We start from the raw sequence: 13867 nt of genomic DNA, 5'->3' as shown, positions 1-13867 counted from the left end.
CCTTGGGAGGATATTTCAGTTACAAAGGTGTGAAGCCAGATTTTCACATTCCTTGCACAGAAGGGAAGGATGTTTCCCTCATTGACGATGGTGTTGGAGGATTGAAGACCACATAAATACTAATAACTTTGCAGTAATAGAAGCACAATCCTCTTTTTGGTTGGGATAAACTGTTATATATTGGTTAAATCATGTAATCTACACCTTGCATCTTCACAGATCCTGTTCTGTACCCTCAACACCCACAAGATTGACATGGAGAAGCTGCTGGGGGGGCAGATCGGCCTGGAGGATTTCATCTTTGCCCACATTAAAGGGATCAAAAAGGAGGTGGAAGTGTATAAATCTGAAGACGCCCTTGGCCTCACCATAACCGACAATGGAGCAGGCTATGCCTTTATAAAAGTAAGAAGAAAACCTTTTTTTTGCAAACGAGACGTTGGAGACATGTGAAAGCACCAACTGTGATGCAGTTACAGCAAACGTCTAGTAATGCTGTGAGCACAGCTTTTTAAATTTTTTTGTTTTTACAGTTGTATAATTGAGCACAGTGTCAGTTATTATGCAAAATTCACATTCTGGATGTTTTTCTACTTCCATTTGGGTTTCAGCTGCTTCTAAAAACAACCTAAGCACTTAAAAAAAAAAAAACACCTGTCCATTTTTTGGCAACAAGTTAAATTTTTTTGGTGTCTGGAAAATGAGCTGTTTTGAAAACCTCCGGATTGTTTTGCATATCTGATGTGGACTGCGCCGTTACCTAGCAACCCAAACTGAGTTCCAGAATATTTGGTCAGCTGTTTTTTCACTGTATGTGCTGTACAATGGCTGCTGGAAAAGACAAGTGTTTTTGTTGTGCTGTGTTCTTGTTGGTTGTGCGGGACGCTCCAGTTCTGCTTTTCAAAGATGTACGGTTGTATAATTGAGCATCTGTTTGCAGCCATTTTTACCTGTGAGTTTAGAGGCGTGGCCAGTAGCAGCTTATTAGGATTTAAAGTGACAAGATGCCCTAAAACAGCTCAAAATAGACATAAATATTTAAGAATTATATTGTTGCAAAAACTTTATTTGCAATTTGTTTTGTATTGCTCACAGACCTATCCTGACCTGTTCAGGGAAGCATAATAGGTCACTTTTAGGGAAAAAAATGGTATTGACCAAAACCGGAATGGGTATGTAAGGTTTTGTTTTTAAAATTGGTGACCGGCCAGAAAACTGCAATCAGTGCAGCATTAATCTGATGTATCTATTCTTTGTCAATATTATTTAGTCATTTATAAGACCGATTAAACCCCACTGACTTGTTAACATGTTCCCTACTGTAGAGTGTTTTCATTGTAACCTTGTAGAGCTTCACCATGGTGCATTCACGGACTGAGTGAAGATTGGATTTTTAATTGCCGACAGGTTGGTCAAAGGTCAGAGCTAAAAACCTGCAGATTGGGTTCACCAACCGATTTTTGCATCCATATTTATTATCCTGTTACACAAGTCATTATGCTGGTACCTTTATCATATTATTGATTCCAAACACTGACTGGTAAGCTATCACAATCTAACATTAAATAGGGTTTTTATAGTAACATGACAATTACGTCACAGGCACACATACATGCTGCATATTTGTCATTTTAAAAATGGTAAAATAAGAAAAAATGACAGTTTGAATGTATTTTTTCTGATAGCTTTAAACTTAATTCAGCTTTAATATTAAAAAGCTTCTTCCTGCCTGTCCTAAAACAAACATAAAACAGCAGAATCTCAGGACATTACAGTGTACTTTAAGTATTTTAGATAACGATACCTTCATCCGGTCCTCTCTATTCTGATATGACCTGAGTGCATTTCTTAAAAATGCAATCATGAAACACAGCTAAAATCTCAAGCTCTTATCTGGTTTAGTAATACAGGCCTGATATCTCTGGTCTCGACCAACTCGTTTCTTTCTTCTGGTAGCTTTTCAAACCTTTATGTGTTGTGAGTCATGATGCATTGTGATGTGTCACCTTGTGTAATGGTTTTATCCGAGGGATCAATCTGCTCACATGCGACATCATGTGCTGCTGCTGCTGCTCTGCAGCTCCACAGCCTGACAGGGACGACTGCAGGGCACAGACGTAGAGTTGTAACATGAGAAATATTAATAACTTGTTCTTTGAATATAATCTAGCAAGGCTGTCTGTATTTTTACAATATCTATTTACTAAATTGCAGAAAAAGCTATTTTGTTAACAGGTTTTATTTAGGGAAATGTTTGAATTTGTGTAGAAAATTATATAAGAGAGCACAGTTTGCAACCTGAAGACAAAAACAATATGCTGGGCTTGCATTTATTTATTACATTTACATTTAAAACATTGCTTAGTTTGTTATTTTATGCATGAAGTTTAATACCCAACAGCTTTCTTTCTGCACATTTAATACCCAACATCTTTCTGGCACTTGTAGAAACTTTCAGCCTTTGCCTAAACCTGCTTATCTTTGCAGAATCTTTGGGAGTCTTTTCGTTTGTTCATTCTTTCTTCCTTTCATTCTTTTTTTTCTTACTTTTGTGCTGTTGCATTTTTTTAGTTCTTCATTTCTACTGTTTGTTCCTTTTTTCTTCTTCAGTTTCTACGTTCTTCCTTGTGTCTCTTTTAATTTTTTCTTTTGTCCTTTTATTTTGTTTCATTCTTTCTTTACTTTCTTATGTCCTTTCTTTTATTTCTTTTTCATTTTTCTTTTTGTGTTCCATAAGTACTTTCTTTCCTTCTTTCTTCCTTCTGTCGTATCTTATTTTTCCTTTCATCCTTTTTTAGTCCTTTTGTTTTTCTCAATTTTTTTCTGTCGTTCTTTTTTTCTTTCATTTGTCCCTTTTGTTTTCTTTTTTTTTACTTTTGTCCTTTCTTTCATTCCTTCTTTCTTTCATTTTTTCTTTGATTTATTTCTTTTCCTTGCCTTTCTTCATTTTTGTTCTTTCTTTTGTTCCTTTTTTCTTGTCCATTTTTTCTTTTGTTCGTTCTTCCTATCACCCTTTTCCTGTCGTTCTTATTTTAATCTTTTCTTTCTTTTGAGGATTAGAACCACTGAACAATCCTCTTTCATATAAAACTCTGCATTCAGCTTCAACGTTTTTCTTCTTTTAATCTTAGCTGCATATTTAAGAGCCAAAACCTCATTTTGCTGATTCATCTCTCGCCTGTGATGTTCCAGTCTGCAGGTCATCATTTGTTAGTAAAAGCAGCATTCCTCTAGCCTCTAATTTATTTCTGTTTTATCTATTCCTCTGAAAACTGAACATGACCTAAAATTCCTCACTTCAACCTTTTAGTTCATTAATCTCAGTTTTCCTGATAAGAGTGAAATTTATTACCTCTGCTTTCTGGAAATTACAACTTCTTCACTTGTGTATGAAAGTCATCTAAACAGATCCAGTTAAAAAATGAAGGAATTCAGAACTGTTTAGATTCCCTTTGGAAAGCTTATAATAAAAACTCATTTCTACTTTGCTGTTTCAAACTAATTTCACATTTATTTTACACAAACATCTCGTGCATCAAGGAAAGCCTCACCTCCAAACATACTTCTTTTTTTAATTTGTTGGTCAGCAGGTTTTAGTTTATGATGGGCCTGAATCTTGGAGGTTCCTGGTTGTTTCTGGCCATCCTAACCAGTTTCCTTTCTAGCTGAACAGTTGGGTCAAATGTTTGAAAGTTGGATTCATTTTGGTGTTTAAGTTGGACTCTGATCCCAAGAAAACAACATTTTTAATGGATAGCTGGCTGTTGGCACCGCTAGCTAAAAATGTAGTTGTGCTAACACTAAAGCACTAATCATGAACATTAGTTTCACTAATGCTAAAGTGCTACACCAGCGTTGTATTAAGCTAAAGTTAAAGTGCTAACTTCAACCAGACATGTTGCAACACAGTATGTCGCCCTCACCAGGGTCAAAGTTGTTACTACACTTTAACCCTACCCTAACCTAACTTACCTGTAAGGTTGCACTTCAGGAAGTGATTCTTTGTAACAAACCTTTCACTCATGTTTTTAGTTTTATAGTTGTTGAATTTTGCTAATTCAGGACATCAGTAGATTTTAAACTGTTTACTGTGTAAAAATTGCAACCTCTACAGAGTTGCATTGTGGGTGCAGAATGTTGTTTGCTGCACTGGTGGAGAATGCACTGGAAAAATACAAAATCCTACCAAGTAATGTTGGTCTAGTTTCTAGTGTAAATATCTTAGTGCATTTGAAATAAGACAAAACTAACTTATTTTTAAGCAAAATATAAGAACTTGCTTTAAATCAATAATTTCTTAATATTGGTAAAAAGATATCAATTCCACTGAAAGATTATTGAACATGTAAGAAGATATTTTTCCCATAAGTGAAATAACCTGCCAGTGATACTACCACTTTTTCATCAATATTAAGGAATTATTGACTCTAAAAAAAAAAAAAAAACTAGAAAATATTACTTAAAAGTTACTCGTAAGTTAGGTTTCTTATTTCAAGTTTACTAAGATATGTGAACTAGAAACTAGACCAAAGTACTTGGTAAGATTTTGCCTCTTTTCAGTGTGAGGATAGGAAATGGAACTTCAAAATAAGAGCATCTAACTGAACGGTGGATGACCAAAACTTCAACATAGATGTTGAACTTTAGTCAACTGAAAGTTTGCAAACCAGCTAAGTAAATTAGCACTTTAGAATTTATCAGGGAAATTAATTTAGGGGAAGCTAAGTGCGATAAACATTTTCAGTTGGTGAAAAAAGGCAAAAGCACTAAATGAAAAATTAGCTAAGCTATTAGACGTGTGTGCACCATTGGAAGATGCTAATGTTACATTTTAACATGTTTGAGAATGTGTGGAGTGTTGTAAAAAACTGAGTCCAGAAAACAAGAAGATTTTAAAGAGCTTCACTATGATATCCAGCGCAGTTTACCGTATGCTAGAAAGTCTAACAAAACGTTTCTCTGCAACTTCCTGTGAACATTTATCCAAATGTAGATGAGAATGTAAATAGTTGAGCCTTTTTGCATTGCAGAAAAAAGCTAAAGTTTTACAATGTAAAATTGTTTTTAGTATCTTGTAGTCACATTCAATGCTAATCTGCCCTTCCTCTGCCTGCATGGCAGCGAATTCGAGAGGGCAGCGTCGCAGACGAGGTGAAGGTGATCTGCGTGGGCGACCACATAGAGTGCATCAACGGACGCAACATCGTCGGGACGCGGCACTACGAGGTCGCCCGCATGCTCAAAGACCTTCCCAAAAACACGACCTTCACCATCAAACTGATCGAGCCCATGAAGGCTTTTGGTGAGTTTGAAACGGACATGTCCAAGATGAAAGATACAGTTTTCATTTTAAAATGACCTTCTGTTACTCTTTGAAGTTTTAAGCATCATTTTCATAGATTGGATCTAACGATTATTCCATTGAATTGATGATTAATTGATTAATTGTATAGGAAAAAATTAAGCTTTTGTCACATTAAAAGATGCAAAATTGATTCAATTCAATTCGTTTTTTAAAACAAAAATATTATATTATATTATTGCCTAAAATGCAACATTAATTATTAATAATAATAATTTGGAAAGGCTTTATTGCCTCTCCAAATATGCAGTTTTTTCAGGAAATTGCCTATTCTTGAGTTTGCGATTAATCGATTACTAAATTAGTTGACATTTATTTCAATAATCGATTAATCATTTCCACCCTAATCATTGTAGTTCTACTATAGATTTGATCTGCAGATTGTTGTGGGTATTTATTGATTGATTGGACTGTTGTGATGTCACAGAATAATTGACTGATCATTTGAACTTTTCTTTAATTTCTCAAGCAAAATTGCTATTTTAGTGAGAACCACAATGATTAGAAACCAAACTGTAAACACCCTGCGAAGCCAAATATACGTTTTATGTTTATCATATGAAGGATTCATTAAAAGTATAACAAGATTTTATCCTTGGAGTAACATATTTTAGATGTAAATGCCAGATAATTTCTTTTTAGTCAGCAGCGTTCATTGTTGCACAGCAGTTATAAATAAAAAGTGACCAGGTGTTTGGCATTTAATGACTCACATCTTAGTCACAGACTAAGAAAGAAGTTTACATAAAACAGTTTTTTTTTCCTTAACGCTTTTCCTCTTTGACAGAGATGCTTGAGCCCAGGTCAAAGGGCAGCAAGCCGGGCAACGACAATAAGATCGGCACGGGGAGGAGCACGCTGAGACTTCGCTCCAAAGGTCCGGCCACAGTGGAGGACGAGGTATTTCATCCTTATTTTGTCCTTATATAACCAGCCACACAGTGATTAGATGATTCACTGCGATTTTAAAGGCTGCTCTGAATATTTATGCCTGAAGTTTCCTCCGTCGGCGGGTGACGGCTGAGCTCTGGTGTGAATGTCTGAATGAATTATTCCACCTTGGATTTGACGTTCTGACGTCAGGTTGTGTTATTGATGCTTTCTAAACTGTGTGGTTTTTATGTCAACTAGATCAGAGTTGGTTAGTAACTAGTTACATTTACTCAATTACATTTACTTGAGTAACTTTTTTTATATAAAAAATTTACTTTTAGAAGTATTTTACTACTTTAGCAAAAATATTCAGATTTCTCAAACATTTTCCCATTTTGTCAACTAAAACTTGTTTCTTTTGTGTTTTTTTTATATTAAAAAAAGTTAATGTTGCATCTGTATTAAGCCACTTTTAATCTCATACCTGATAATAAAGATTTGTATTTATTGGTGTAATTTAGTTTCAGACATAGTTGGGTAGTAATTACATTTACATGAGTAACTTTATTTCTTTTTTTTTAATATACTTCTAGGAGTGTTTTTATTGCATTGTATTTTTTTACTTGTACTTGAGTAATTTTATTATGAGGTATCGCTACTCTTAAGTCTTATTTGACTAAGATTTTTGGATTTTCTCCCCACTGAATGATGAGACACAGTTTTAACCAAAATTCAGTTTCCTAAGTTTTTTATTAAAACAAACTGATTTGGAAAGATTTTCTTTTGCCTGATTTTGTTATTTATATGAATTATTGTCCCTTTTGCTCTTAAAATGCAAAACAATTCCACTCAACTTTGTAATTTGGTCCATCTGATTATGTAATTTTTAAATATTAAATGATTGATCATTTGATCATTTACTCAGTACTTGAGTAAACTTTATACCAAGTACTGTTTTACTTCTGAGTAAAAATATGTCATAGTATCACTACTGTAACTTGAGTATATTTTTTGTGTTCTCTACTCGCCTCTGAACTAGATGCAGCTGTTTGTTGAGACAGAAATCACCTTCATTGTTCTTTAGCGAGGGAATTCAGGTGTATCAGCAGCAAAATGATGGGCAAAATATTTAAACAGAAAATGGAAATAAGCGGCTGTTGGAAAAAATGTCTGAATAAATTAGAAAGTGGTGATATTTCACTGAATCAAAACTGTGATCTTTGCTTCAGATTTTGATTTTTAGCTACTTCCGTTCACTTTGGTTTTGTTTCACAATGTTTTATGGAACAACAGCTCTGAAAGAATGGCAACACTGTTACTGTAGTGCAGTTAATATCATGTTATATCTAAATTTGTCTTCTACTCCTTTTATATCCTGTTAAAATAAATTTATATTTTATTGAAGCAGCATAATCACACTCTGAAAATTAGAGCAAAATCCATTATGTCGTTCAGCTTTTAAATATTTAGTGTGAAAAATATCCTTTTATGAAAAAATAAGTAACCTCCCTTAGTTTTTAGAGTTAATGATGCCATAAACTGGTAAATTTAAAAAAAAAAAAAAAAAAAAACTTTTTTTGACGGAAATTAAGTCACTGGATTTAAAGACGTTAATTTTAATTTTTTTTTTTTACACATCTTTACCAAACATATTGCTCTTTCTAACATGGCATGTCTGAATAAACGATGTTGAACAATACCTTAAAAGTGACACCCATTTCTGTATGAAGAAAAATTAAAGAAAAACACTTTAAATTGTAGGGTGGAAATTAACCTTTTTTTGTTTGTCGTCTTCATAAATGGGAGTTGCGTGAGTGTATTCCTTTAAAAATAACACAGCTGTGACTTTCCACCCTGTTTTAGTGTTTTATTATTACTTGTGCCTTCAAGGAACCTGGACAAAAATATTCTAAACTGTTCTTGTTTTGCAGCCGACAGAATTTGATGAGAAAGCAATAAAGAAAGTAGACGACCTCCTGGAGAGCTACATGGGGATCAGAGACACTGAGCTTGGTAGGAAAATGTTTTATTAGCTCATGAATTTAAAATCACTCCTGCTGAAGAAGTTATTCTCAGTATATCTGTTTAACATGTTAAAAATGTAACTAATTTTTTCACTATTATTATTAATTCAATTCAAAAATACTTGATCAAAAAGAGAAATTAAATGTCAAAACTCAATCACCCAGCTTCCTTAGAGTTGTGGTGAATGGTGATGGATCTCAGGTAGCAGTCAGTCCTGCAGAGACTCCATTGAGGCCTCTGACTGAAAATCGTTGCTTTATAACAATCTCAGGAGCATCGTGCCAGAATTACAGCATGAGTTATTAACAAGCACAGCTAATCCACCTCATTTGCTTTTGCTGCTCCTGTTTAAACCCCCATCAGCGGTGATCTTTGCCCACTTTAGCCAGGGTTATAATAGTTTTATTTCATTCTTTTTGTTTAATTTGGTTAGTTTTAATTAGTTTTTAGAGTGCATTTTATAGTTTTTATTGGTTAAATATTTAGTTTGAGTTTAGAGTTTGTTATAGTGGTAGTTTTAGTTTTTACATAATTTTTAGGTGCAGAATTAAATTTTTTTCAAGAAGATACCATTTTTAAAACACATTTTGTATTTTTATCGTTTTCTCCCAAGCTTTTGCAGATTATTGTAGATTTTGATGACAGTGCTTGTGAAGAAAAAAGAAAAAATCAATTTCACATCAGTTTGAAAGTCTAATATATATATATTCATAAATACAAAAATGAAGAATATATCTATAATTCCAGTATGTAAAGGCTTTAGCCGCCCAAACAAAAGTTTGGTGGAATCAACTGACTCACTCATTCTTTGGTTACCTAGCAACTCACTCTTTCTGTGGTTACCTAGCAACAAGCTGTTGAGTAACTGTGCAGCAACAAACAACTGTTTAGAGTGAAAACTGGATAAAACGGGAAAAGTTACGCTACCAGTTTGGCAGCATTTCAGGTATTTAAAACAAAAAACTAGTTGATAATTAACTACTATGAAACTCTTATATCGTGATACATTTTTCAACCATGTCATCCAGACTTCCTGACAAAAACACATTTTTTGATCCAGTTTTGTGAGGCATTTATTTTAGTTTTTTCTCCCCGCCCCTCTCCAGCTGCTACGATGGTCGAAGTCGGCCGTGACAAGAAGAACCCCGACGAGTTTGCCATGGCTCTAGACGAGACCCTCGGAGACTTCGCCTTTCCCGACGAGTTCGTCTTTGACGTGTGGGGCGCCATCGGAGACGCCAAGCAGGGAAGGATTTAAGTTTTCTGCTGCATCCCTCACACACACACACACACACACACACACACACACACACACACACACACTCCTCTCCCAGAAGCCGACTGTACAAACAGGCAGGCTGGCGTGTCAATAATGAAATTGGCGTGTAAAGATATCTGGAATCCAGTTTCTGACACCGGACCTGCCTCTAGTGTGCAGAACGTTGACTACAGAGTCCAGATGTTGCAGAGGTTTGTCACAGTGGTTATAAATTGCACCTTCACAAACTTAAATCTCCTCTTTCATACTCTGAATCTATTTTTTAGTTGTGTATGTTTGGATATACAGATGTGCGGCACATCTTTTTATAAATTTTTCTTTTATGTATACATATATATGTGTGAGAATGTTGCTGATTTTACAGCAACATTGTGTAATTAGAATGATGCAGATTTTTAGCAATGTTTCTCTCGTCAGGTAATTTTATTTTTTTTCTGGTAGATTACTTGTGATAATTTCTCATCTGTTGTGTTGAAAGCCAAGTTGATAAGACATTCCTCAGTAGCTGCGTTTCCATAACAAACATGTGCAAAACTTTGTCGATATTTCATGAAAAATACAATGTTTACGTTAAATAAGAAACAATTAAAAATAACACATGAATGAGTTTTTTGCACCTGATAACTCATTAAAAACCATGCCGCTCCATCATCCTCCTACCACTTCCTGTCATCTTCTTTGTCGCCCCCACCAGTAGTAACATCCGGTTGTTGATCACATGACTCGTGATGTGGAAAAAGTGTTTCCAAAGCAACAACTAAATCCTAGCGCAAACATCAATGGAAACGCAGCTAGTGTTAGTCTAAAGGGTATATTTACATATGTTTGTCCTATTTCTGTAAATTATTGTCAAATGAAATCGAAGGCATGGCTACAGCGAAGACCTTTTCAGAGCCGTCTATAAATTTCCGTAGTCAGCTGTTTGCAACCATAAGGGATCACTGTTGCTGCATAAAAACAAATAAAATGTAACATATTTTAATCTCTTTTTTTGTCGTGTCTTTAATACACCAAACTCATAAAACGACTCGATACAACAAACTTTTATTTCCACGTGTATAAAATACATCAAGACACATAAATCGGCTTTTCTTTCCCTTATGAGTTTAAAATAAAAAAGACGAGATTGTTCAATCACATGCAGCAGAAACGGAAGAAAAGCAGAACCTAGTACACGTAATATGGCAGGAATATATATGATAAGATAAAGTGAAAGTAAATCAGGTAGAAAGCAGAAGTAAAATACAGCAGAGGATCTTTGGAAGCACGTCGCTGCAGAGGGAGAGAGAATTAAGGGTTTATTTTTATTAAAATACTGTTTATCTTTGGCACAACAGTCTTCAACCATGCTCCTACTTTCTAAACAATAGATTAGCAACTAAAACAAAATTTAAAAAAATAAACCAATTATGACCAAATGAAGCAAATTATCTAATAACGTTTTTCTGATTAAATAAATTTAAGCATTTCTTTTAGTAAGAACTGAGGTTTCACTTAAAAAAAAACCCCATTTATGTACATATGAAATTATAATCATCGACTTGTAAATGCCAAAGGAGTATTTATGCCTCTAATAAAAACATTGAACAGTGTACGCAGCTGGGAGCTAACAAAAGGAACCGTGGCTCAGCTTGACTCGCTTACATCCTCTACAGACACCAAGTACAGTAAATTGCATTGACATTTACTAAAGAGTAACTTATAAACATACATGGTTGATTGATTTGAGAGCTTAGAAAACCATGCAGGACAGGAAGGAACGATCATGCACCCGTGGTTTTAAAAATCGGCTGAAACTGAGCCTACTTTCTACCGTTAGACGTATAAATATTAGAGGGGCTTCGCCAGCAGCTCGTCTAGAGGAAGTGTAGCCCTTACAGCCTCGGTGGAGCCCCGTAGCTCCTCACAGCTCGTCTCCTGTGTGGCCTCGCTTGAAGGCGTCGCCCGTCAGCTTCTCCTGCGCCTCCTTCATCCCAGACACAACTGACGGAGGAACCAGAAAGCAAACATATCAGCGAAGAATCATCCGAGTTTCTGCTTCCAACGCCACACGTTTTACTGTAATCTTTCTAAGTGTGCTTGGTGCGACAGCATTTCAGGGGCTTTGTGGGTAGACAAACGACAGAGTAAATTTCTACAAAAAAAAAGTCCTCACATTTTGAGAATCTCAAAAATGTTCTAAATAAAAAAACCCTGAAAATTTCTGATTTTGAAAAGTCAAACATTTGTGAAGGAAATTTCTGATATTTTTGTTTGACATGTCTAAAAAGTACAACAAAAAACTTAGTTTTCTAAAAAAAAAAAAAAAAATTCTGACCTCCAAACACCCAAAAATTTGCAAGAAAAATCTCTGGAAATTTCTGAGATTTCTGTTTGAAAAGTAAAAAAAAAAAAATCTCAAATTTTTTTAAAGAAAAACAAAAAATTATTTAATTTAACTAATTTTATAAGTTAATTTGTTTTAATATTAAATTCTAAAAAACTCAAAATAACCTTTGACTATTATCAAAAGTTAAAAATTTGAGCATAAACTCAAATCCTTTAAAAAGAAAACATTTAAAATGTCTGAGTTTGAAAGTCAAAAACTTACGAGAAAAAACTCAAAATTTGAGATTAATCTCAGAAATTTTCTACAAACTTATAAATATGAATTTTAAAAGTCAAACATTTTTAACTTTTCAAACTCTGAAATCTCCAAGTTTTTTGGCAGAAACTTTGTTTTGTCTCTAATGGCCCCAACACGCCGTTGTGTCTTGGTTTGTTAATTTTTTATATATATTAAATTGTAAAACCAGTGTAAATTTTGTTTTTCACTCATCTAATTTCCTACATTTTTCAAGAATCTGCTGCACTATAATCAAGTAAACAACTGCATAGAAAAAGTGTGGAAGAAATAAAATCACCCAAAGTACAAAGAATCGCCTCCAGAAATCCTGTGGAACCACAATCAACACTTTCAAGGTTTAAATCGGTTTGTTTGAATTTGCTGAATCAATTTCTTTCACCTTGTTCTGCGCTGCTGTAGAAGTATTTGTAACTGGGATTCCCGTTCTTGTTGGTGATTTCAGGATGAACTTTGCCGCTGGGATCTGAGGACAGAATAAGAGCCACACAAAAATCTCAAATAAACGAAACAATAAAAGTTCATTTTTATTTGATAGTCATTACCTCATCCTTAAGCATTGAGTCAAATGTATAAAAACAATGTTAAATAAAATAGAGCTCATTTTACATCTTACAGATTTAATAAAAGAAACAAGCAACTCATTCAAGAAGGTATTGAATTCACTTTGCAAAAAAATTAAACAATCGAGGTTGGTGGCTACAACAAATAATGTAAATTTGTAGTTAAACGGCGATTAAATTTAAGAAATTTTGCAGTTCAAGTGACTAATCAAAAAAAAAAAAAAAAAAAATTAAATTGGTAGAATTTAGAGCAAAGTTTCCCAAAGTGGGGGTCGGGAACCCCAGCAGGGTCACAGGATGCCAACTTTGAGGTCAGAAGATGATTTTCAGAATCACAGTGAAGTGTGAGCCCTGAGGTTTATGGCAAAATGGGAAAAAACTAAATTATTGTATTAAATATGAATGAATTATGAAATGAATGTCCTATTAAATAACTAAATATCCCCTTTAAATATAGAAATTAAATTAGAAATATAATCTATTTAAAAATCCATGAGTAGAACTACATCCTGCACAACTTTTACACAAGGTGAGAAATACTTACTTCATTATTAAGCTAAGTTCCAGTGCAGTAGAATTGAAAATTTTATTTTTGTTTAACCGGGAAATGTTCGCTTGTTCTACAAAAAATGCAATAAAAACTAATTATCTCTGCAGATATTCTCTAAAATGTTCTCAGACATCTTAATAATCATAAAATGCAAACACTATTTGCAGCTTTTGAACATCTTTCTTGCTGGTTGTTTCTTTCGTCAGACATTTTTGCAGCTTCACTACAAACTGCAGCTTTTTTTGCAGAAACATTCCTGCAACAGGAATCCCAGAGGTTGTTCACCCAGACAACGATTTTCATACCGAGGAAGAGAATTCGAGGAATGTATCCGCCGTCCGGGCTGAAGGCCTGATCCTTCGGCTCCTCTTCATCCTGTTCAGACAGCAGAGACATTTACACACCGACTGCATGGAGTGCGAGCACTGTATGGAGCTAAATTGTGGCCATAAAGTTGAGTTTGTTGCTGATTTTTATCAGTCTTTTTGAAACTGAAGACCTTTTTTTTTTTTTTTTTTTTTTTTTTTTTTTTTTCCCCGGTTTAAAAAAATTTTTCCCTTTTACTTTTTTTTCCCTTTCAATTTTTTTTTTA

At 34.3% G+C, this 13867-nt stretch overlaps 2 protein-coding genes across 2 annotated transcripts in view; one reads left to right on the top strand and one right to left on the bottom strand.

Annotated features, from left to right (window-relative positions):
• Positions 1-219: 219 nt before the first annotated feature.
• On the top strand, positions 220-10523 carry LOC106939518 (PDZ domain-containing protein GIPC1-like). Its single transcript, XM_015021922.1, has 5 exons — positions 220-405; positions 5122-5302; positions 6150-6262; positions 8167-8248; positions 9367-10523. Exons 1-5 carry the CDS (start codon positions 256-258, stop codon positions 9516-9518), a joined length of 678 nt encoding a protein of 225 aa, XP_014877408.1. The 5' UTR covers positions 220-255; the 3' UTR covers positions 9519-10523.
• Positions 10524-10827: 304 nt separating this feature from the next.
• Positions 10828-13867, bottom strand: part of txndc12 (thioredoxin domain containing 12 (endoplasmic reticulum)) — a 24423-nt gene continuing 21383 nt past the window's right edge. Inside the window, exons 5-7 of the mRNA XM_015021924.1 lie at positions 13581-13650; positions 12545-12628; positions 10828-11522 (exon numbers count right to left, since the gene is read on the bottom strand). Of these exons, the coding sequence (XP_014877410.1) occupies positions 11443-11522; positions 12545-12628; positions 13581-13650 (234 nt within the window). The 3' untranslated portion in view covers positions 10828-11442. The remainder of the gene's footprint in view (positions 11523-12544; positions 12629-13580; positions 13651-13867) is intronic.

Source organism: Poecilia latipinna, unplaced genomic scaffold (genome assembly GCF_001443285.1).
Source record: "Poecilia latipinna isolate Pla-1442-1.1 unplaced genomic scaffold, P_latipinna-1.0 Scaffold2897, whole genome shotgun sequence".
Lineage (NCBI taxonomy): Eukaryota > Metazoa > Chordata > Actinopteri > Cyprinodontiformes > Poeciliidae > Poecilia > Poecilia latipinna.
This window is presented reverse-complemented; position numbering and strand designations above follow the sequence as displayed.